The sequence below is a fragment of the Copadichromis virginalis genome, linkage group LG14 (assembly GCF_057382275.1).
Source record: "Copadichromis virginalis isolate Kocher_CV1m ecotype Utaka linkage group LG14, C_Virginalis_male_GT1.1, whole genome shotgun sequence".
Classification (NCBI taxonomy): domain Eukaryota; kingdom Metazoa; phylum Chordata; class Actinopteri; order Cichliformes; family Cichlidae; genus Copadichromis; species Copadichromis virginalis.
The window spans coordinates 8,894,356-8,919,339 of record NC_140631.1 but is presented as its reverse complement, the minus strand read 5'-3'; the positions used below and the strand labels follow the sequence as shown (position 1 = coordinate 8,919,339).

The 24,984-nt window shown below is 42.2% G+C and overlaps 2 protein-coding genes across 2 annotated transcripts; one reads left to right on the top strand and one right to left on the bottom strand.

Moving 5' to 3' along the window:
* Window positions 1-4,162: 4,162 nt before the first annotated feature.
* rnf228 (ring finger protein 228) lies at window positions 4,163-7,477 on the bottom strand. Its single transcript, XM_085479211.1, has one exon. The coding sequence runs from the start codon at window positions 6,981-6,983 to the stop codon at window positions 6,213-6,215; it is 771 nt and encodes a 256-aa protein (XP_085335337.1). The 5' UTR covers window positions 6,984-7,477; the 3' UTR covers window positions 4,163-6,212.
* A 756-nt stretch (window positions 7,478-8,233) lies between these two features.
* Window positions 8,234-24,653, top strand: sgpp2 (sphingosine-1-phosphate phosphatase 2). Its single transcript, XM_085479210.1, has 5 exons — window positions 8,234-10,711; window positions 11,596-11,757; window positions 17,012-17,191; window positions 21,213-21,302; window positions 23,889-24,653. The coding sequence occupies exons 1-5, from the start codon at window positions 10,499-10,501 to the stop codon at window positions 24,432-24,434; spliced, it is 1,191 nt and encodes a 396-aa protein (XP_085335336.1). The 5' UTR covers window positions 8,234-10,498; the 3' UTR covers window positions 24,435-24,653.
* The last annotated feature ends 331 nt before the right edge of the window (window positions 24,654-24,984 follow it).

The following is a 24,984-nucleotide window of genomic DNA, read 5'->3' as shown; positions in this document are numbered from 1 at the left end:
TTTTCACAGAACTACACACTCGGTCCTGAAAAAAGTGCGTCTATTAATTTTTTTTTGCCTTGTCAAGTAAAAAATATCCAAACATTATTTTAATGCCAAAAATTAATAATAAAGACTTGATGTGCTACAAACTTTAATATTTAGGACTGCACTAAAATCATAAGGCCCCCCACTGCAGCTTAGCCCGCTGAATCTCAGATATGTGTAAGCTTTTCTTGTGAAACATTTGCGTCCTAACGATTACTCCACAAATTCCTGACAGCCTGATGTGTTGCATTGTAGAAAGATTCTTCTGATTTAACTGGTTTGGCACCAAAAACATAATAATTTTTTTTCTCGACCCAGTTTTAATGATAAATAACAGGGTCTGTATACTGGGTCTGTCCAGACATACATTTTTCTGTCATCTCTGTTTTCGACTACATTTTATGGTGAATTTTGCTTCAGAAAAAGCTTCAGTCTGACGCAAAACATATGAGTTCAGCGTTTTCAGAACTTTGAGTACCAGTTATTAAAGCAAAGCTACAAGACAACTGTGCGTAATATCGTCTCCAGTGTGTTTTACGCACGTCATGGCTCATGACCTCCAATTTGTTCCCACCCCATGCCCTCACATATGACTCAAATGGTGCTAAAAAAGTGTGCACCTCTAGGAATTTACTGTGGTTTTCAGACTGCAGCACCGACCAGCAGAGAACAGTCTGAAAGGGGACGTGCGCCACAGCAGGATACGACGCCAGGGCGGCCGTAAAGCTAGTCTAGCTCTGAGGCACTTTAGAGCTGTATACCCCCCCCCCCCCCCCCCACACACACACACACACACACACACACACACCACCACCACCACCACCACCACCACAGAGGTTATTGTCCAATATTGTCCACCACTCAGTAAAGACGATGGGGGGAGACGAGTTGACTCTGTAAATATTCAGCATCCATTCTCCTTTTTCAGGGTGTCGTGGGCCATAGCATCCTTTAGCCTGTGATCAGTCACTGAAGGCAGAGACTCAATTGTGAGCGAAGGTTCGCTTTCCTTCACTGTCTAGATGAAGAAAGGCGACGCCATCATCACCTAAGTGACAATCGAAGTGGATATTCGGACTGGTGCATCAGATGAACTTATCAATATTTGACTTTGGAAAATATCATAAATTGCGGTTACAATTCACTGACTTTTTAGTGGCACTGATGCATTTCTCATTAATATTATTACATCCTTGAGTTTGGACCAAATCAAAGCGACAAATATGAGTGGTGGGCCTACATGGATGAATACGCCAGCTGGAGATGTACACTGTCTAAAGCCTGGACCGAAAGTCCTGAAATCTTCGTGTGACTCGCGCAAAACTAAAACTGAAAAGCCCTGCAGCACCTGATCATCCCTTTAACGTCTCAGTCCACTCACCTATGGGCTTTCCACTGAGCAATAGGGACTTCGACAGAGGGGGTCACTGTCATTCACCTTCATGTACGCAGGGAAGAGATACCCCACAGGCTTAGTAGGTTTCAATTAGCACTCGTCTTTAAAAAAAAAAAAAAAAGGGGGGGGGGGTCGCTTCAAATGTTGTCCTTACTGTCAAAAACGCGCCAAGACAAAAGATAGAAGCTGGCTTTAAAATAAGCAGGACTAACGGGGGTCTTTCACCTGCTAATGAGGGTGTCATTATCTGCGGGCTGAAGCTTATTATCATCAGCCAATGAATCCTGCGGGTTTTCATAAGGCGGCTTCAAAGAGAGGAGAAAACTGTTTATTTTCCACCGAAAACGCGTAAAGAGTGATTTCATTTCTATGCTGTGGCAGAGCGTTATTTCAGCCATTAAAGCCAAATTAATCATGAGTAGTAAGGTCAGGGATTTTTCAGGTTGTAGGGAACAGTGTTACTATGCAAATGAATGTTTTACCCCATCTGAGTAGTACAATAAAGTGTAGAAGAAGCTGGGAGTTAAACTGCGTTGTGTTTTCGTTTCTTCTAAAGTTTGAACCATCACTCTTTTCGATGACGGATGTGACGATTTGGGATAGATCCCGTTGAAATTGGATATTATCGAATTTTTTAAAAAGCCACAGAGGGGCAAATGGAAAACAGAAAGTGAGGCATGATGCATACCTCGACCCTTTTCTTTTAAAGCGACATCGAATCTCCGTGTCCAATCCATTACCGGGGGATGAGATTCAAAGTCAGAAATCTTTCCCGATGAGAAATAAATTAGTTGCATCATGCGTGGACGGCATTCACAAACACGTATATTTGTCACATCAATCAGGACACTTTTCCATCAGTGTATTAGAGGAGCGGGCTAATTATTTGATTTGAGATAGGATTGAGTTTTTCAGGTGAAAGAAAGTTCAACTTCACAAAGCTCGGTGCTTTACACAAACCACACACAACTGTATGAAAGTTGTTCAAAATAAATTAAAACATGACAATACATTAACACACACCATAAATAGTAATAATTTATATTTGGCCTTGTTACATGTTGACTGTAGGGTCCTTTTATTTCTTCAAGTTTATTAGGCCGGCTATTTTTAGTAGGCTAAAGTTGTGGACCACTTTTTAAGTTAAACTGTGTAATTGTTTCTTTTGCGGATATATTTTTACCACTATAGCCTGTATATTTTAATGGCATATAAAGCAACATTTTCTCCGTTGTTGAGATATTGCCTAATAACTTTATAGACCACTCTTTTACTTCTTACACTAACATTTCTTACTTATGTTTCACTAAAGTTGCCTACCGTCTTTGATTCAGCTGACGTTTTGTTTTAGTTTTTCTGTTTACTGTAGTTTTATTTTTAAATTTTTTCGTCCATCTCTGTATCCATCACTTTTAAGAGCAACACACACACAAGGAAGTGTATGATTATACAATAAGGCTTTATTGTATAATTTGCTGCTTTTTTGTTATTTAAAAGTTGTTGCTTCAGTGCTTTATGGAACAATACCATTTACGATGTAGCTATGGTTTAATTGTTTAATTGTGTATCTGTATTTATCTTTACTTCTACTCGACTGCATGGGTTTTATATATATATAAGACCCATATATATATATATATATATATATATATATATATATATATATATATATATATATATATATGCATTTACCTTGCTGTTGCCAGACACTTTCATTTTCGATGAGTGTTTGAAAGCATCCTATTCTATATTGTATTGTTCAATGAGAACTAAATGAAGAAACATAGGATGTCACTGTGCTCTGCCAAAATGATGTTTAGTCTACAATGACTAATGGAAACAAAGAACATGTAAGCTGGTCTGTATTTTAAGCTAATAAAACTAGTAAGCTGGGCATGCGCTGCATTATATATGTATAGGCAATGGGTGGAAACTAAAGATAAATAAAAAGAAACTATGTAAAGCGACATACATGCAAGCATTAAATTTCGTAAGGTTAGCATTGCTAAAAGAACATATCGTTTGTAAATGTTTGTAAATGTGCCTCAAACTATTTACCAGAAATCTTTGTAACTGCACTTAGGGGGCCGGTGCACACTCAAACCTGTGAACCCCCGCTCGTTTGCATGCTGCTCTAATGATAGCAAAAGAGGTGCGTATTCCTCGAAGAAATCCGCTGTGTAAGAACATCAATTTATGGGGTGTGGAACTTCTGGTCAACACGTGATCGGAAGAATGCACGAGCTGAATCTAACCAGCAATTAGACGGTGAACAGTCAACACTGTTGTTTTTATTTTTAATCTGTTCTGCTGGGTTTATGTTATAAGGGAAAAATCTTGATGCTCAATGGCTTAATTTATGTGAACTAAAAGGAAGCCTTGTATGAGTAGGTAAACACGCATGACAAATCTCAGGCTGTGATATTAACGCGCACATCAGCATCCAACTCATACTTCAAAAATGTATTTACTTTTAATCAGCGTTTAGCCGCTGAACGTTTGCATAACTAGACCTACATGAGAAGTGCAACCATGTTGACACTAAGGGATGAAATTTGTACTCTTTTTTTTCTTTATTGCGTGTAGCATCCTTTGTCCAGCAGGGGGCATGTTTGACGCACAGCAGGGAGCTAAATGTGTCAAGTTGGATCATACAGCATTCAGTGTATGACCACTCATTATGTAAGCGAGAAGAAGAGACCATTGTCTTCAGCCTAGTGAGGAAAATGAAAAATGGAGCAGATGCTCATGTTTCCTTTATTACTGAAATGTGTTTATGTATGTAAAACAGCACATAAAGAACATTTCTCTGTGCAAATACATTTGGTACTTCAACAACAACCACAGAATCTCAGAAAAAAAAAAGAAAAACGTTTTTCTAGGTCCTCTGAAGTAAATACAATATGCGTACATCTGTCAAAGGTAAACCCCTTTACTTGTGTCAAATAAGAGGGTGAAAGTGCATCAAATACAAGTTGGGAAAAGGTCAAGCAGGATGATTGAAAGCGACATCAGATTTAGAAGGGGAGGGGGGGGTGTTTAATAATCAGGTTAAATTGCTTTGCTCTTTCCCCCTGCAGTGAGGTAGGGATACTAGTGCTTATAAATTTTTTAAAAAGAAAGAAAAAAACACTTTGGTGTCCAGATTGAATTCAAATTCTATATTAAATGCTGTCACGGAGTTAGAAGATATCACAGTATTCAAATTCACATTTGTCATGGAGCACATTTGGCAGTGTAAAGGTCTCACACTGCACCCCTAATAAATAACCGTATAGGTTATAGCAACAGCAACATTCACAGACTTTACCACTGACTCATGATAAAGCCTGTGAGCTTCAGCCTCTTTCATCCTAGTGCATTACATGCAGACCCGCAATGCCTTTCAGAGCTATAAATTACATCATCTAAATTATATTATGCTTTAGTTTACTCCAGGCACCGGAATAGCACAAACCCTCTCAGACCATATTGTACTGTTTTTCTCTCTTGAATGCCTCTTCCTAATCCCAGCCACACACAGCTCACGGGGCTCTTTATGTATCCAGAGGTAATTATGACTCACAGGATGTCTCAGGAGCCAGAATGACACCAAATGTATCCTTTTAGGAGTTTTCCTTCATAGCTTTAAAGATGTATCACTGGCTTTTCACACATGGCTTTAAAGGAAGAAAACGGGCGGGTTTGGAAGCAGCTGGGAGTGGAGCCTGGATCATTTAGCAAACAAGGGCAGGTTGCTTCCTTCTTCAAAACCACACATTTTTCATGAGCAAGTGTGCTAAACATTGGAAACCCTGTTTCTCATTGATGTGATGGGAGAGGGAAATCCCTTCCAGCACCCACAGCTGGGTGCTGTCTGCAGCAGGAGGCCCGTGCAAGATTTCCATTATTATAACAGTGACGTTTTGCTTCATTCAGCAACAAGGTGAGGCACACGAGTCAGGAGACGCACCGTCTCTTCCAATTAAAAAGAAAAAAAATAAAATAAACCTATTAAAAAAGCCTTGACCTTTCAGTAGCCAAACATGCACAAATGAGGCAAAACACAGGTTCAAAATCACAAGCTTTGCAGTTTTCCTGCAGTGGTACCCTGCAGGGCGAGGTTAAAGCACAAGGTTCATGAAGTGTCCTTAAGAAAGGCTGATCACTCCCACATCTCTGCACCTGTCAACTATTTACAAGGTTAGATTGTGGATGCATCTTCTACTGTACCTGCATCTGCATCTTAGAGGCTCTCCATGCAAACATATACAAGCAACCCTTCATAAGAACCCTGGAAACTCAGTTAATCTCATAACTGAGATGAGATATCAGCAAATATCAGTACATTACAATAGTGCTTTGTTGAGATATGAGTGAACGATCGTGGACAGTTATCATACAGTGATTGGCATAGTGGGATATGCATATTATTCAGCAGGGTAAGGTGGTGAGGGTGTCAAACCTTGGAAATAAGCACTTCAACATTCAGCCATATACAAACCAAATACAGACTTAGGCCCAGGCAGAGGGTCTAAGACTTGGAGTTCACTCATGGAGATGCCCAGACTGCAAATTCAAGTGCATAACTTAAGGGAAGAAAAAACAACATATCAAGGATCATGTCGGCCTATTGCTCCAACAACATGAAGGCCTTCGGGTGTTTGCTATACTCGTAAAAGGCCATTTTGGGCGAGATTTATTCCTAGAAAAGTAAAGGGAGCAGGAGTTGCCAGTACTATGTACATCACCACCCACACACCCACAGCAGCCTGCAACATCTCCATCGAAAGTCAGAGGCGGCAGCCTATCAGGCGTTTCTCCGGGAGTTACTGGTGGCGGATGAGCGGCCTGTCTCATGGTCCGGTCTGTATTTGAGCCAGCAGATGAGCCATGTGACGACGACCGAGAACATGGCCAAGATGCTGGCTACCGACAGGCAAATGGGTCCCGCCGGCGAGGGAGGAATGCTGTGGCTGTGCACAAAGATCAGGCCCATGAACAGCAGCACCAGCATGGAGAGGAAGGAGAAGATCACGCACACGCAGCCGGTGGTCAGCGCCACCCTCTTGCAGCTCTGACAGCTGTCGTAGCGCACCGAGTCCTGGGAGAGGGTTGTGGCCGCGGACACGGTGGTGGACGGGGTCGCCTGACTGGCGCTGGACGCCCCCGACGCCTCCTCCCGGCGGAGGGCGACGAGAGCCGGGTGCAGCGGGGGAGGGTACGGCGGCAAAGCGTCCTGAGGCAGGGGGTCCGAGTCGATGTAGAGCGGGAAATCCTCCGTCACCTTCGTGTTGTTGGGGAGGTTCTGTATCCGATAATCCGGAACCGGGGTCCGGTGGCGACAGACGGGGCAGCTGATGCGCCATGGCCGCTCCTCCCGAAGGTGAAGCGTGTTCAGGCACTCCTCGCAAAACGTGTGCAGGCACTCTAGGATCTTGGGAGCCCGGCGGTCAAGGTCGAAATAATTGTAGCAGATTTTGCACTCGTACTCCTCGTAGGGAAACGCCGAGGAGGCCTCGCCGGGGGGTTCCGCTCCACTCGATGCCAGATCTACCTCTGCCATGTCATCTTTCGCCATTCACATTCTCCGGTGAACACAAAGGGAGCTGGCGGACAGATGCTGATGACGGTGCACGTCTCTCCTTCTCTGCCCCCTCCTCTCCTCTCCCCTTTCATTGAAACGCCATCATCCGTGTGCAGACATCACCGCTCATGTGTTTTCTTTTTTTTAATGTTGTTTTTGGTTCTTTAAAAAAAAATAATAATAATAATCCTCCCTCTGCGTCCTTTTCATGTGGAGCCGCACGGACGCAGTTCGGGATCCAGGTAAAATATTTCAAAAGAAGCCTTCGTTTCCTGTTCGCCTGTGTGGGAATAGATGATGTAATGGTGGTGACTCCGGTGGGAAGGTGGGGGGGGGCTCATCCATCCAGAGAGTCCGAGAATCCCACAAAACAGAGAGAGAGAGAGCGAGAGAGAGAGAGAGGGGACTCTGCGTCTTAGAGTCCTGTTAGAGAGCTGCTGTTGCTGTTTCCGCTGTGGTAGTGCAGCAGGCTGCCTATGATGACAGCCATGCTGGCTGGGAATTACGTAGACCCTGGCTCACAATAGGATGCGCTTATTTGGTCAACTGGGGGCGTCAATTCTCTGTTTCCTGTAACACGAAACATCAAAACTCACACGGTGTTCTGGCAGACAGAACGCGGTGTGTGACAGTGCAGAGCGACAGTGAGCATCAACAAGTTTCACGTGAACCAAGGAGGCTCTTCAGAATCATTTACACCTGTAGTCTGAAAAATACATAGCTGGTGTAGGCTGTAGATGGAGGACAGACAACAATCATGGTCATAGTCGTTTCGAACTTCATACCTGCCCCAGAGGAAGTGAGGGACTAAAGCTGAAGCATAACATCTGAACATTTAGGGCAAATCCAATTAGCCGTTGGGTTATCAAATTAAACTCTAAAGTATGAACATGAGCTCTCAAATGAGAACCCTTTGGAGAGGTATTTTAAAGAATGAGCAGAATTGGAATCATCTGAGACACACATTTGGTTTGACCTAAGGCCAGGGTTCTCAACATGCAGCTCGCAGGCCAGTGACGCCTCCTCTCTAGAATCTTATGCAGTCCCTCAAACGTGAAAGGAAAGAACGCATTAATTCATACAGAGTTTTAGTTGCTGTAGGGCAGGCAAATACTAATGCAATCAAATGCATCCTACACCCCTTTTCACCTGATGTCGGAACCTTCCATTCCATCAAGTCGCTGTGGGCTGTGTCAGCCTGACATTTCTAGGGAGCTGCACTTCAGGTTAAGTAGAAAGTCACTTTGTAGAGTTAGAGTTTCCAGTTATGTCGTTACAGTGCAGATTTCCCACAAAAGTCTAAATCAGGCATAAAAGGTGAAAACTCAGAGATTTTTTATGACCTACCCTGATACATATATATTTCTAGTAGTTCCTCTCTCACACCGCAAAATACAGGAAGGCCAAACTGACTCATTAACATTTTGCAGCACGCAATTTACTGCTAATTGGCCTAAGTGTGTCTTATTTTTGCATTTAATATTGAAATGAACTGACTGCACCTGTGTTTAGAAAACTGTGGAACTTTTGTAAACACCTGTAGAACTAACCACACTTATAAGCACTCACACGCTATTTCACCCTGTTTAGTAAACCTGGTCCACAGTGGCCCAAACTCTGGTTTATTTGTGCAAGGGACCAACTGCCCAGAAGCATCCATGGTGCATTTGCAGAATGTGTGAGAGCACCATGAATGCTGAATGTCATACACAGGTTTTGCCACGCAGAGTCGTCTTTTTCAAAGAAGGTGTTGCGTATTTCAGAAAGCCGGTACCTTCCATTATAGCAGGATGGTTCCATAGACGAATAGTGTGGATTAACTGCTGCCCAGATCAACTGAAAAGAGTCAGAACAATAAGCAGTGAAAAACACAGCAAAGAACACCCTCGGACTGTTAAGAAGCCAACCTCCTATTATATGATTGAGCAAGATGGAAAAAGTTTTATTCCAAAACTACAGCAACTGACCTCCTGAGTTCCCAAAAACCTGCAATATTAGTGATGTCAGCATAAGCACAAAGAAGAGGTGATGCAACACAGTAATAAGCACTGTGTTATCATATTTAAAATGGGCAAATATTTGAACATGTCAGTTTTCATTGTACCCTTTCCATCTGAAGAGGTTAAATTATGTCTGAATCACTGCATTCTGTTTGTAATCACAATTTACTTTGCACTCTAACAGGATGATATAACCGATTTTTGTATTAGGTCCCAAGTAACCACGGGTAAGTTAGTTTACTGTTTGGTTATTCAATGATATGAGAAAATGAGCACCAACAATGAGTTTAGGTTTTGCACATATAAAAGTGAACATGATAATGTCTACAGAATGGTCACAACTGACCTGTATCCACATCAGAGCTGTTCCCAATCAAAGCTCACTGCTGTACTGTACAGTTAAGTCTCTGCTGTGGTGAAAAATCACAGGCAGATTAATTTTGTGGATAACCACCTCATGACCATAAAATGTTGATTTACGTAATAAACATTTTTTGAGGGTGAATTGAACATGTGCACTTGGGCTTCGTGGAATAATGTTTATTATTATTTTAAATCAATGATCAATTAATTATTGATAGAAAAACAAATAGTTATTATTAAGAAAATACCTATAGCCTGCAGAATATGATGTAGAAATGTGACCCTGGCAAAGGTTTCCACTTAGGGACCTGACACATGACACAAATAAACAAAGCATTGAAATCATAAAATAAATCTTAAGCTTAAAAAACCAGAAAAATTAGAAATAAATTGAATATTATAGACTGAAGTCTGATGGGGTAAATCCTGCCTGTATTTTAAGCTCGGGAGAAAAGACAAGTCATTACAAGAAAACATAAAGTTTCAGAAAAGCCTGTTAAACCTCTTAGAGCAGGCGTGTGGTCTGAGCCTGTGGGAGAAGCACATCACTGAATCTGATAAACCAATTAGTGGAAAAGGGAAACTTGTGTTTTGAGACAAATGCTCACAGTTATGGCAGTTTACTGCAAAAAGCCACACAGTTTGACTCTTCAGACACTCCTTAGTAATAGCTCAGTAAGAATCCCCGTGACATGCTGATTTAACTTAAAACCTTCTATGAGCGCAGCCTTCGACCACTGAACTTCTGTTGTGCGGTTGTCAGCAACATGAAGATACAGCCCCATCAAAAGCCCTGCTATCATGGACATGCCATAAATCTTCCTCGTGCTTGCTATAAATACTTGATGATAACACCTGAACCAGCCCGGTATAAAGGTCGCACTAACTTTTAGCTACTGGTGAGCAACTAAAGACTACCGGGTCAACCTTCCTTTTGTAGTTAGCCCCGCCTCGCTTCGCACACCTGTGACGCACGGCGAGCCGCACCTGTCCGCCCTTCTACAACCTGCCCCCTGGGATGCGCCCCTGCTTGGGCTCATATCACTTTCCACTACTCCTCTTGTCCGGAACATCCTCATCATCTACTTCCTTTCCGTAGTTTGTGTGTGTGTGTCTGTGTGTGTGTGCGTCTTTGTGTGAGTGTGTATGTCGGTTCACCTGTCGCGCTGCATGGAGCTCCTGACTTACCTCCACGATTCAGAGCTCGTGGCCCGGTTCCAGCGGCGATGCGGACTTTTCCTCGTCGAAAGCGCGCATCTCAAGCCCGAGAGACCACGTGGGCAGCTGGTGAGGGACAGATTGGACCACCAGGACCGCAATTCCAACTATAAATACAAGGAGAATGGATACGCTTCACGTGTAAGGTTTCTCCTTTAGTTCAATCAAAGCAAAGTGTTCATTTTTATTTATTTATTTATTTCAGTCCTGCTGTGTGGCATTAAATTCTGTAGGATAAAGCACAGTTGGTGTCGAATCTCTGAGAATTCACTTTCGGGTTCATTAGATTTATTTGAGATTATGCAAAACAAGCTGTCTGGCTTTTCCCGTTTGACTGGCTGCTTCTGGCAGCCAGCAGATAGCCATGTGCACTATAACAAGTTGGGTCACACACTCACATGTAACAGTGGCCTTGTTGTTTTTCTAAGTAACGTCACTGAGTGAAGATGTAGTCAGGTTACATTCTGACTTAAGAATGAAAGATTTCTTGATAAACGGATCAGCACAAAGCGATATGGATGTTTTTAAAGGCTAAACCTCAGTAACTGCAGTATATCTCCTTCTATGAGACTTATATACCGACAGAAAAGGCTGTGATGTCCTCTGTGACTCTAGAGGACCTTTGCCAGGTTAATTTCCCCCCATTATGCCACAGTGATGTTGTAAGTGTGTCTTGGAAATGTTTATAACATAAAGTGGAAGTGCCGGGTTTGAAAGCAGTGGGGATTTACTAGGCAATGTGAGGTTTAATAGGAGAGTCTAAGCAGTTGCATTATGGGAGATGTTGGACCCATGAGATTAAAACTGCAATTTAGGTGTCTCTGTGAATCCACTGGTTTCATGATAGTCATGCTTGATTAAAGGAATCCTATAGGCTTCAAACTGCCTGCTTTTTAAATGAGGAAGCTTTAAAAGAAAAGTGATATGCCGCAAACAAAAGGTGTGTCTGGTCTGATCTGATCTGACAGACAGCCAGGCATTATCTGTAGGCAGCTTGTTCCATGATGTTTGCATTTCATGTGCAGGACTGTGGTAGGCCTCGTTACGAGGTGAGGAACTGGCCGTTGCACTTCCTCTTCTTGCTGTCGGCCAGCCTCGGGCATGAAATCTTCTACATCACCTGTCTGCCCAACATACATTGGAGCGTGGACCCTTTCCTGTGCCGCCGCCTTCTCAACATGTGGGCCGTAAGTCGCAGCTGGAGAGAGTGTGTCTTTGTGTGTGAGTGTGTGTGTATATGTCAGTCAGACTGCATTAGCGTGCACAAGCCTCCAGTCTGATGTCTTTTTCCTTCACAATGCCACATCTCTTCTCTCTGCTTCTCTGCCTTCTTCTCTCTTCACCTTTCAACCTCCTTTCATCCTTGCCCCCCCCCTCTCCAGTGACCTGTCTCTGACACCATCATGTACATATATCCCCAGGCCTTGGGGTGGGGGGCACAGGGGCCAGCCTGACCAGGACCCCTGACATGGTGAAAGGCCACACATGAGGACACATCAGTGGGAAAGTACTGTTAGGAGCTCCCCTTCAGATGTGTATTCTGGCAGAATCGAGCGCATGATGACCCTGAAAACATGTCAAACCCCAGAAGGAGTCTAGATGTAGACACACACAGACGGCCTCACTCTTTGCAGTGTGTGTGATGGGCAGTGTGTTTTCATGCCCTTTGTGTCCCTGCCCCGAATGCTGGGTGGATGCCCTGTATCTGAACTCTGTGTTTTTTGGGGGCGGGGTGGAATAGATATCATTCTTCTGGAATCCTGGCTGCACCATGCCCCTGTGTGAACTTTCAAACACACGCATAAACAGCTACACACACACTCGCAGTCCCCATCTCACTTGCTAAACACACTCATTGCCCTCCCTCTAGTTAGACATTACCAGCGTTGCTGTGTGCCCTGCTCTACCAGCAGAGTGTTTTATTGGCCTCGTCGGTGCATTTGAGTGTTCTCTCTCTCTGGACCTACCATTTGGTCTGTCAGCCCTCGGGGCGTGTCAACCCGCACCTCTAACTTCTCAAAGCGCCCCGCCATTGTGTTGGTGGAGTTATCTGAGGTTAATGCAGGGCTTTGCACCCCCCGTCCTCTCTTCTGTCGCGCACATAAACAGCAAATCTTCGCGCTGGCAGCACGGATGCCACATGCACCCTTGTGTCCTTCACTGCTCGCTCTTGGCTTTACTTAAACAATGACTTTGGTTGACTTAGAAAACAGTTACTGTGCCTCACCATATGGTCATGAATTACACAGGTGTCATTGTAACATAGCGTTATGCAAATCACATGTGCTGTTTAGAATATCAAAAATTTCAGGTTTACATCCGCACAATTGCATGGTTTTTGTTTTTTTAACCACATGAGGTGTTCTAATATGATGTTCCTACATAGTGATAAAAAGTAATTTTATTCCCAGAAAAAGCCACTTCTAACGAAATGTTAGAACAAACCATTTGATACAAATAAGATTATTCTCAAATGGAAAAGTAAAGGCCCGCTCAGCAAAGACAATTCTATAGAAACTTACAAAGGAGCGCCAGAGGATCGTACTCTAAATCATAAAAGTTAAAAGAACTGCTTAAAACTGTGCCCAGAAGAATAACAGTTTCCACTTCCTTATTAAAGCTATTGCAGTAAATTGCAGAAACCATGCTGTGGGGACCTGGCATATTGGCTCCACAGCCATATTATGGAGGAACGTGACTCCCAGAATGCCCATTGTACAAACCCAGCCCCTATTATTTGTAGTTAAGGAGTCATGAAGTCAGGAAAAAAAAAACGTTTCAAGGCTTTATTGTAAAAGGAATCATGTGATGTTCAATCTGAACACAAAGGTTTTTTTTATCCTGGACTCTACTAGAGGAGCAAAGTGATCTAAGTAATAGGTGGGTGGGGACTTTGTTTGTGATGACCATTTTATATGACATCATGTAGAGCCAACACTATATAAAAACTGTCAGACTCCGAGCAGTCAGAGCTGGATCAGAGAGATTATTTGTACATACACTGACCTTTGAAACTTTGGTCATGTTTAATAGTGGCAGCCACTATGAGAGAAAATAAAATAAAGAATGATAGGTACACTTTAAAAAGACAAAATAATAACGTAAATTCAAACATAAAATTATCCAAAAAGTTATTATTATAGGAAAAAGGCACCGCACAGTGTTTTAATGATTCTGCATGTTATCTGAACATTATGTTGGTGTATAAGCTCAGTTTTAAGGAAATCCATGATAGAACCTCTTGAAGCTGTGATATCGGTGGTTATATTCACTGATACTTCACTTTGTTGTGTGTATTCATTAACAGGGTTAGGGTCCTACCATGATTTATCACAATAATTCTGATGACACATGTATTTTACAGCACCTTGGAGGTCATATATTAGAAAAATATATGAGCTAGCCACCCAGTTTTGAGCTAAGCTAAGCTAAGCCCGCTTAGCATGTCACCATGAACTAACATTCTTGTGTTTTTGACTTATAAACAGTAGCCTGTGGGACCTCCTCCACACACACACACACACACACACACACACACACTCATTTTCATATCTTAGTGAGGACATCTAATTGACATAATGCTTCTCCTAGCCGCTTACACTAACCCTAACAATCAAAAATGAATGCCTAACCCAAACCCTTAGGCTAAATCTAACCATAGCCTAATTGTAACAATAACACTAAACCACATTTTGAGCCTCAAAAATACCTTTAAACTTGTGGGGATGGGCATTTTGTCCCCATAAGTGACTGTTGGTCCCCACAAGTCTAGTGACATGTCAATTTTCTGTCCTCACAAAGATGTCTAAACAAGTACTCACACCGACACATACATATGCACGCACGCTTGCACAGAGTCTCATCTACATGTTGACAGATCAAAGTCCAAAGCTGCTCTGGCCTCGATCAATATACTTATTCACAGGATCACTCAGAGCATGTGTGAGCTATCTTTAACTCTTCCCCTAATGTGGCCAGACTGTCCCTGGGTCAACCCGTTTGATGTGACCGTTACGATGAGACACTGGGGTGACAGCTTCACTGGAGGCAGCTGAATGTGATGTTTGTGTGGATGGTGAGTTCAGAGCGTGGTGGAGGGGTATCATATCATGCAAGCACTTGAACTGGTATGCAGATCCATTGTGTGAAGGCAGACGGTGGGGGTGCACACTAGTATGGATTATTGCTTGAATACACAGTTGTGACGTACGAAAGGGGTCGGGTTTGCCATTGTCTGACCTCAGTTTATTGTTCACCTCCTGGAGCCAATTATTCTGTCTGTCTCAGTTTGTGTGGGTACAGTCAGTGTAGACGCAAATATTGCAATAACACACTTCATATTCAGTCATGACCAGAGGGTAGGGATAGGGAGAGAAGGGACAGTGTAGTTTTGGATGAGGAAAACAAAGAGGTTTGGGAGCTCTGGTTTACCACCAGAGCTCACAGTGAGAGATACTGTCCATATCCAATGCAATTCTCCATTGCAGAAGTGCCTTAAATCTTTCTTCTGGCCTTTAAGGGGTTTATATAAAAGTCTAGGAAAAAAGGTCTCTATTAATCACTTGATTTGTGATGTCAGTACACACTTACCTAATTCCCCAGTGCCAATTTCTAGGAACTGGTTGGTTTGGCAGTTAAGTACAATGTGTACCTTAAAGGCGGAATTTCTTCGTTTCTGGTTTCCATTTGCCTTTCCCAAGTTTCACTGCCACTCAAAATTAGTTAGTGAGTGTTTGCAGACACATTGACTATGGGTGACTGCTAGAATGTTTTAGTGACCAGCACTATCTTTGCAACCAATTTTACCTAGCAACAGCCCCCAGCAACCACTGCGCAACTGGTTGCAGAATAAGACTGGATGTTCCCAGAGGGGTCCCAAACTGGCCTCTAGGCCTAATAGGTTTGTTCTTTATTCACTACTTTTCGCTAAGTCAAACTTAACACTATGTTATATATATATATATATATATATATATATAGATATATATATATATATATATATATACATACAGTCTAGGAATGGCACAAAGGGTCACAACAGCGGGCAGCTCACATATTTGATTTTATTGGATTTGGGCACCAAATGTCCTCCATGATTCAACCCAGAGGGATTTGTGTCTCCTCCAAAGATCAACCTGGGGATCTTTTACTTAGCTGAACATGTTACTCAAACCACACTAGCTTTACATGTATAGTTATCCTCACACAAATTAGCAATGTTTGTTTCATAACATTGCATTAAATGAATTGGCGATTTTTAAACATATTCACAAGCTCATTTGTGCTTTTAGGTATTTTTTTAAAGTCTGAGTAATTATTTCTTCCAGTCTTAAACCTCAATTAAATCTACTGGTTCAGATTTGTGCCTAAAAGACAGAAATGACAGTATCAATCGTCTCATCTAACTCTCGGTTAAAGTGTGCATGTGTTAATTCTAGTCTGTGTAGCAATGATGAACCAGACAATGATGGGCTATCTCTGTAGGAAAGACTCTTTCTATCCCACCTATGAACACAGCAACCCTCAAGAAGAGGTTTTATCAGTCCGAGCTCTGACTTCAGCCTCATCCAGCATATTAATTTATATTGTTTGAGACGGATGTTCAGTGTCCTCACACAATTGGTCCTATCATTTTTCTCAATGTCTATCTGCATCCGTTTCTCTAAATAGTTGCTGCACTAACAGCGGGTCAGAAGATGTCCTCTTATATCATTTGCCATGGTTACAAGCGTTTCCTGATTACAGTGTCAGTGGAGACGGTAATAACAACCTCTCTATTCTCTCCCTTAAACACACACATTAGTATCCTATCTCTCTCTCCATGAACTAGCCTCCCTGCTTCTTGCCAAGACAGCCATTCATTAAATATACAAGGCAGAGCTTTAAATAAACCCGGAGCTGGAGCAGGCTGCCCCATCGAGGGCCACTGGGGATCTCATGAAAAAGAATAGGCAGCACATTTGGCAGGATACACACATCGGTACAGCTAGCGTGCACACCTTGCGCCGACTGTGTCATTGTGTCAGAACCCCTCTGTCTCACTATACCAGCTGGAGACGCTGCATCAGCAAACTCCACTTTCTTCAGTCGTCTGTTCCTTGTAGTAGATTTTGTTACCATACTACTGCAGCATCTGCACTTTATACAAGTGTGAGTCTCTGCTCTTGGGCAGTTTTTCTTTTTTGAGTGGGGACGATGATTACTTATTTATGAGATTGTGTGATTAGCTTTAAAGTGGGATCCTTGCTTCCTCTTTGCATTATTTTATCATCTAATTTTTGCTTTTGTGGCCAGCATACTTTACTACACTCCTGCAGCATTTCTTATTGCTTTATTGTAATAATACGCCATAGTGGAAGGGATGGCAGATATATACCATTTGAAGCTAACAACACGGTACCATAATGCACTACTAAAGCTGTGCTTTTCTATCGTTTGCAGTTAGTGATGTACGTCGGCCAGGTGATGAAGGACGTCCTGAAGCTGCCTCGCCCTTTCTCTCCCCCTGTTGTCAAGCTGGAGACACGTGTAGACGCAGAATACGGACTGCCCTCCACCCACGCTATGGCAGCAACTGCCATCTCCTTCACACTTTTACTAAGCGCCACCTCCAGAATACAGGTGAGCATTTAGGAGAAACATGAAACACAGCAAGCAAGCTTAATGATATCTGTTCCAAACTGGCTCAGATTCACTTTCCGGAGTTTTCAACATCATCCCAGAATTTCCACCAGTAAATGAAGCTGGCTTACATCCAAAATGAGTCACAGCAACAGTAAGGAAAAAGCTATCAACCAGAAAATTTCACCCTCGTTATCACACTATGAGCACTATGGGGACCATAATTACAAAATAATATCATGTTCTGTTCAATAAGTGTTCAAACCTGCAATTACGCCGTGTTTTTACATAGACTTGTATACAACAGGTCTTCATTTTGCAACCACACCAGTTGTACCCTCCTTGCACATTACACTTCAGCCATGTCCATCTGGAACTTCATTACAGTGTCTGTCTGTATAAAACTGAAGTACGTCACATACAATTTGTTGGGTTTTCATGACACTGCAGCTTTAAGGGGAATATATCAAAATCTGCTGGATGGATTGCCATAAAATTTGCTACCTAAAATTACACTATTTAGACAAAAGGATTGAACTACTACACATTACACCTACAGGAGCTGCTCGGTCATAGATATCCATGCCATGAAGCTCCCAGCACACAGTTTTTTGTGCTGGTATTAACAGTAGAGGAGGTTTGGAGCTCTGAAGTTGCAGTTATCCTGCTAGCAGTTGATTGAGGAATATCTAGGAGAGCAGAAATTTCACAAACTGACTTGTTTTAATGCTGGTATCCTATTACAGTTCATGCTTGAATTGAATTCATGCGTGAATTTTTTTCACAAATGTGTCAGTGAGACTAAACACCTGAATTCAGAGATAAGACTTTAGCCACTACAGTGTATGTCTGTGATAAACTGTAACTTAAACTTCGATATTTCCATCACTGGTTTTATTTAACCACTTGCCTGTTTTTATAATTTGGCTTCAGTGAGAGCTGTAGATAGGTCACTTAGGATCAGTAAAAATTGACATTAAATTGCCATTTTTAAAAAAAGAAATTCCACTGTAAGAATGTCAGGTGACTAGTGGACATATTTATAAACTCCGAATATTCAAACTGTTAGCATAATAATGTCAGCATTAAGTTCAGTGTGGCTTAACATTAGGAATATAAACAAATCATAATCAGCTTCATGGCTGACATGATGTGGACTTTTTCTAAATATTTCTTCTAGTTCAGTTCAATTCAATTTTATTTATATACCAAACAAATTATAACAACAGTTGCCTCAGGTGCTTTATATTATAAGATACAGATAAGACCCAAACAATCAGAGGATTAAGCAAGCATTTGGCGACAGTGGAAAGAAAAAAAACCTCTCTTTTAATGGGAAGAAACTTCCAGCCGAACGATGGGAGAGGCGGCCATCTGTGACAGGTGGGATTGAGGGGAGGGAGGCAGGATAAAACATATGATGTGGTAGAGAGCCAGAGATTAATAATAACTAAAGATTAAGAATGATGTGGCAATTGATACCGAGTGATGTGTAAACACGTAGAAAGGGAAAAAGGTGAGTGAAGAAGAAACACTCAGTGGATCGTGGTAAGCCCCCAGCAACCTAGGCGTATTGCAGTATAATTAAGGGAGGATTCAGGGTCACCTGATCCAGCTCTAAATATATGCTTTATTAAAAAGGACATCTTTAAGCTGAATCTTAAAAGTAAAGAGCTTGTCTGTCTCTAGAATGCAAACTGGGAGCTGGTTCCACAGAAGTGGAGCCGAAAAGCTGAAGGCTTTGCCTCCCGTTCTACTTTTAAATATCCTGGGCACCACAAATAAACCTGCAGTCTAAGCGCGAAGTGTTCTAATGGAGTGATACAGGACTATGAGGTCTGTGTGGCCTGATTATTCAAGGCCTTGTACATGTGGACTTATGAGAAAGAGGAAAATGAAACAGCATTTTACTATGATATTCTACACTTACTCTGCAATGCTGAAAAGCCTGACAAATATCAACTTAAATAACTTCAGGCTCTAACATTTATCTCTTTTCTTAAATGTTTATCAAGCTTGGGGTCACAGGCTACGCCCCTGACAGGGCATCCCAGGGCTAACACAATAAGATGATCAGGATATAACATCAATCAGACATTTTCCATGTGGTTCTACAAACTGTTTCTTGATTTGCTACTGAAATAATATTACTGAAACTGAATAGCCATGGTTCATTACCATTGCCTACCAGAGATGATGTAATTCAGCTGCTATCAGAGCTGGGAAGTGTTGGCTAAGTGGATGTTGAACTGTAATTCAGACACTAGGTTTCTAATTAGATGTGCTATTAAACTGCCATTGGATTTTATGGACCGCAGTAAGATTGGGTGTTGAGTTATCCCAGCTAAATGATCATTTTCTCTCAGATCCAAGTGTCGTCACTGGGATCCTGAGGATGGCGGTTTGGGATGAAGGGAGTGGCCCAGCTGTCCATCACAGAGTCGTGCCTGAGCTGTTGGACAATGGGTGGGGAAGGGCGGGGCCATCAGTCACCATCAGTCACCATCAGCCACACCCGTCGAGCTGCTGTTTGGTCTTCTGATGGACTCCGCTGAGTCAATGACTGTCAGTCCACGTCTCCACCTCCCTCCTCCTCCTGACTCTTCCTCTCTTTATCTTTCCCACTCCTCTGTCGAGTCAATAAAGCAATCAGGGGCTCAATCATAGACTATCTTAGTCAAGCAGTGTGTTTGACTGAGGAGCTGAATGAATGCTAAACCCTTCAGTTTAGTAGTTTACAGTCTCCGGAGCTGTCAGACTGATTTGTGGTTGGATCGTTTAGGCTAGCTCTGTGTCACACTTTGTTGCAGTGGCTGTTCTCAGGGTCAGAGAAATCAGATCAGCACCCCAGGGACGTGCATGTACAGTAGAGCCCTTAAACGTGTCCCGAAATTCCTCAAGGAATCCCCTGAAAGAAAAGAGCATGTATCACTATAGATGAGTAGCAGGCTGTTGCAGAGGCCACTGAATAGCCACAAGGCCTTGGGGCAACTTCTCCCCAAGCAGGTCAGAGGTCACGACAGTCAATCACAGAGTGACTCTTTCCCCCCTCCTTTCTCTGACATCCTTTGTGGCCATTCATAAAAAAAACTCTCTTCATGAACTAGCAGTGAATAGGCTTCCAGCTGCAGAGGACAGGAACAGACAGGAAAAAAGGCAGAGGGCAGGATAAGAGGGGGCTCAGGAGTGGAGGGAGGCCTCTCTTCTCACTGTTATTGAAATGGACGAAGGAAACAAAACCTGCCACTATAGGTAAAAGATGGAGAGACAGTAGAGCAGGGTTGTCAAACATAAGGCCTGGGGGTCAGAATCGGCCTGGCAAAGACTCCAATTCGGCCCACTGGATGGCTTTGAAGAAGGATGGAGATTTTGGACTTTAAACTGTACTCTCATAAGTGCCACAGCTTTTTCTACTGATAAAGACCTCCTCTATGCCCATTTACACTACACCAAAGTAATTTTAAGCTCAAACAGTCGTTCTGAGAGGCCTTCATTTTCTACACCAGGATTTCGTTATCGTGTGTAAAAAGTGAGAAGTGCTGTTGGAATTGCACTTCTTTTTCTTGTATTAAAATATCTCAAGAATTAATTGTGCAGTAAAAACTTCTTTTCATTGACAGACAGGGAAGCTTTGCCCATCCAGCCCACTGAAGATTAAAGTGAGCTGTATGTGGCCCAGAATGTAAAATGAGTTTGACATCCCTGCTGTAGAGGAATAAAGGAGCAGCGACAGGCAGTACATCAACTAGGCAGGCTATATAACTGGCAGAGACGAGCTAAACGCCCAAATGAGGAGCATTGATGAATGGATGATTTGAAGGCAAAGTGGAAAGAAAAAAAAGCACCAAATAAAAACAATTCTTGGGTTTTTATCTTGAAAGATGACTGCACAAGGAAGAATTGCAGACATGCCTGAGCCTGCTGATGGATTTAATCTTTTATCATGTAATCATGTGCGTGTGCTTTTTGCTCCACGGTCGCCGTGATGTCTGCTGATAACGTGGGTATTTTTGTGCCTCAGTTCCAGTTCGGGGTGGGCCTGACCATCGCAGTGACACTGGCGACCTTGGTGTCTCTGAGCCGCCTCTACACTGGCATGCACTCGGTTTTGGTGAGCTATTCTCTCAACTTGCACACACACACATGCACACATAGTACAGTATAAAACATTAAAGCTCAACATGGGATTCATTATTCATTGTGTCTGGTTAAGTTGTCTATCTGAGGCTTTGATCCAAGACTCAAAATTCAGCAGGCACTTCATGCTGCCTTCGTTTAAATGGGAAGCATCAGCACTTATGACTCATGCAGTTATTTTTTTATCACGTTTATTAAGACCATAGCCATTTAAAATGTGGGATTACGGGAAATATGCTCATCTGCTTTCTTGCTTGCGAGAAAATTCCCAAAACATCTGACCCTAATATCCAGTCACGCTGAGACTGAATGGTAGTTGACGTCTTTTATGGTTTCGAGTGGCGTATGTCACGCTGGTCAGCCACACAGAGGCCACACTATTCAGATTTGTGCACAGCACCATAGTAAAATTTGATCTTTATTTACAGTGGAGTACAAGAAGGTTAAACTACCCATCGTCCACTGTTACAACACCATACCTCCTCATAAATGCACCTTGTAAATCATAAATAATATATACGCCTGGTCAGTTTTTATATGATCTAACTTATGCCTGCAATCCATAAATCTTTAATAATTCCTTTGCAACTCTTTGCAGGGTATAGCACACACTTTCTGCCCAAACACATCTCATTCCAGACATTCCTGAATGAAAAAGCATCGGTGTGCACACAGTCAGATTTACTCTGAATCAGACCTGTCTCCACAATTCTGTCCTCTGAAACATCACAGAGGACACAAACAGAGGTTTACTTGCTTAGGTTGTAAGAAGTGTACATAAAGTCTTGAATGAGAGGTTATGAATGAGACTCATAGCCCATAGCAGAACAAATCACAGGATTCAACAAATATTAACACACACGAGAGGACAAAAGGTGCCTTCATTTGATATTAAAGTCTATTATTAATTACCAGGTCAGATCAGGAGGAACTGGTGTATTACAGTGTGTATTTTTCTCCACCTCAGACAGACGAGTTGTTATACAGGAGCTTTCCTCAGACTGAGACCTGGACTCCTTTAAAGCTGTCAGACATGTTGATTTTAGTGTTGGTAAAAGTCTGTGTTCACTAAAGTTTGGATTTTCCTGTCATTTTTCTGCATAAATTCAAAGTAAATATTGTTATATTGTATCCCTGTAGTGCACGTGAATGGCTACAGTAAATCAACATAAACAGATTTTTATCCAAAATGACCAAAACCGGCCTGTAGTGGTACATTGTTATCCTGTTGTGTTCCTGTTTGAAACACATCAGGAGAGCTAACTGAGCGCTAACAATGGGTCAAATTTTCAGAGTAGACACAAAGGTGATAAGTCTTCTTATCTGAGTTTTGTCAAGATAAAAAATACCAGTACCTTTCTGTTTTATTCCTGATGCATTCGTTGTACAACGCCAAAACTTTAAAAAAAAATTGGTGGAACACTGTGTAAAATGTAAATACAAACATGCAATGATTTACAGACCTCATGAACTCATATTTCCTTCACAAGAGAACGCAAAAAGCATTTCAAATGTTTAAACTGAGGAAAATGTGAAAAATAGTGGTTCACTTTGAATTTAATGGCACCAAGACATCTCAAGTTAGGGCAGGGACTGTGTTCGCATAGTGCAACAGTCCTGGGTTGCATTTCTCATTTCATATGGATTGATGCCAAATGTTACAGGCAAGTCAATTATGCACACACACTCTAAAACAAAGCCATGCTGTTATAATAGATGCAGCATATGATTTATCATTGTCTTGCTGAAATATGCAAGACCCTTTCTGAAAAAAACATTGTCTGGATGGGAGGATGCGCTGCTCTAAAACCTACATTTACCTTTGAAGACTGATGGTGCCTTTCCAGACGTGCAAGCTGCCACTTCTATAGGCAGTAATGCACATCCATCCGATCAGAGCTTTTTAACTGAGTGCTGATAACGAGCCAGATGATCCTGTGTTTTCCAAAAAAGAATATCACATTTCAATTTCTCTGACCACAGAGCAGTTTTCCTCTTTGCCTCAATCTATTTTAAATAATGTTTTCATCCAGAGAAGACTTGTTGTATTCCAGAGCGCATGCATTGATTTCTATGACAGAATCTTGACTGTTTTTAGTGCAGTGCTGTGTGAGGATGATGCATGCCTGATGAAAACAGGCAGCCAATATTGATTTTCCACCTTGTCCCTTGCACAGAGATTTCTCCAGAATTTTTTGATGATTTTATGACTGTAAATGATGAGATATTTAAAGTCTGATGAACAGTATTCTGAAATTTGTAGTTTTCTGTAGATTGGTGAAACTCTGTCTCTCTAAGCCGCTCTTCTTATAACCAATCACGTTACTGAGCAGTTTCCAAGTAACCTAATTAGTTGCAAGCTGTTTCATTTTATCCCCAATTCAACATGAGCTAGTATTTTCTTGAAATAGTGAAATGTCACAGTTCAAACATTTGATATGTTTCCTATGGTCTTTTGTGAATAAAATGCAGGTAGATGACATATGCAGATGCATTGCAGCATCCCTTTTTTTTTTTTAGGAATTTGGTTTATAAGTGATTCTTCTTTTTCTGCCTCCAGGATGTTATCTGTGGGATCTTGATCTCTGCCGTGCTGTTAGGGGGCACCTATCCCTACTGGGAAACAATGGACCACTTCCAGCTCAACAACCCCATCTCCCCCATTGTAGTGCTGGTACTGTTCTACTTCCTCTGCTACATATACCCAGAGCTGGACCATTACAGCACCACACGGGGGGATACGACCACCATTCTGGGAACGTGTGCCGGGGCCTCAGCGGGGTACTGGGTGAATCAGCAGCTGGGGCAGACGTTTGAGCCTGAGGGCATGTTGCCTGTACCTTTGCCCACACTGACAGCGAGCGCACTAGCGTTAGGCACTGGCCGCTTCTTGGTGGGGGCTGTAATACTGCTGGCAACTCGGCAGATAGTGAAAACGGTGAGCCTGCACATGTTGTATTCATGGTACAAAGTACCGAAAAGTGACAACAATGCCAGGAGGAGGAAAGAGATTGAAGTGCCTTCTAAGTTTGCCACATATACATCTGTTGGGCTGGTTAATTCTATACTGGCCAACAGAATTTTCCTTTTTTTGGGACTGTTATGACCTGACTGATCAATATGATCTGAACAAAACCGAACCTCATATTTATCTCAGTGTTCTTAAAATGATCATTTTTTTGTAATACGTTGCAAGATTTTCAGAAAAAGTTCTCAGAGGGAATGATTCACAACTGTGTACTTGTGACTGACCTGTAACTGAGTTGAAAGAAAATAAAACATTTTGCTTAAATAAAATTTCGTGTTTAAAAGCTTTGTTTCACATGCTGAACACGTCGTTTCCATTTCAGAGCACACAGGTCCAAGTTTCTTGTTACTTTTGCAATTGGGAGAACCACACCTTAAACCTGATTTGCTCATACCAAATCCAGTATAACTGAATCCTGACAAGTTAATTTCAGCCGAACCCACCTTTGTCCTCTCAGCAGGTTAGAGCATGCAATCTGTTACACCATGCTGGCCTGGTTACTTTGTCTAGTGCAGGAATGAAGCAGTTAAGCTCCCTTTGCTACAGTAGAGTTTAAAAGAATGTGAGAGCACCTGTCAGACTTCATGTACAGTGCAGATTGATGTCTGCATGACTTGTTTTCTTACAG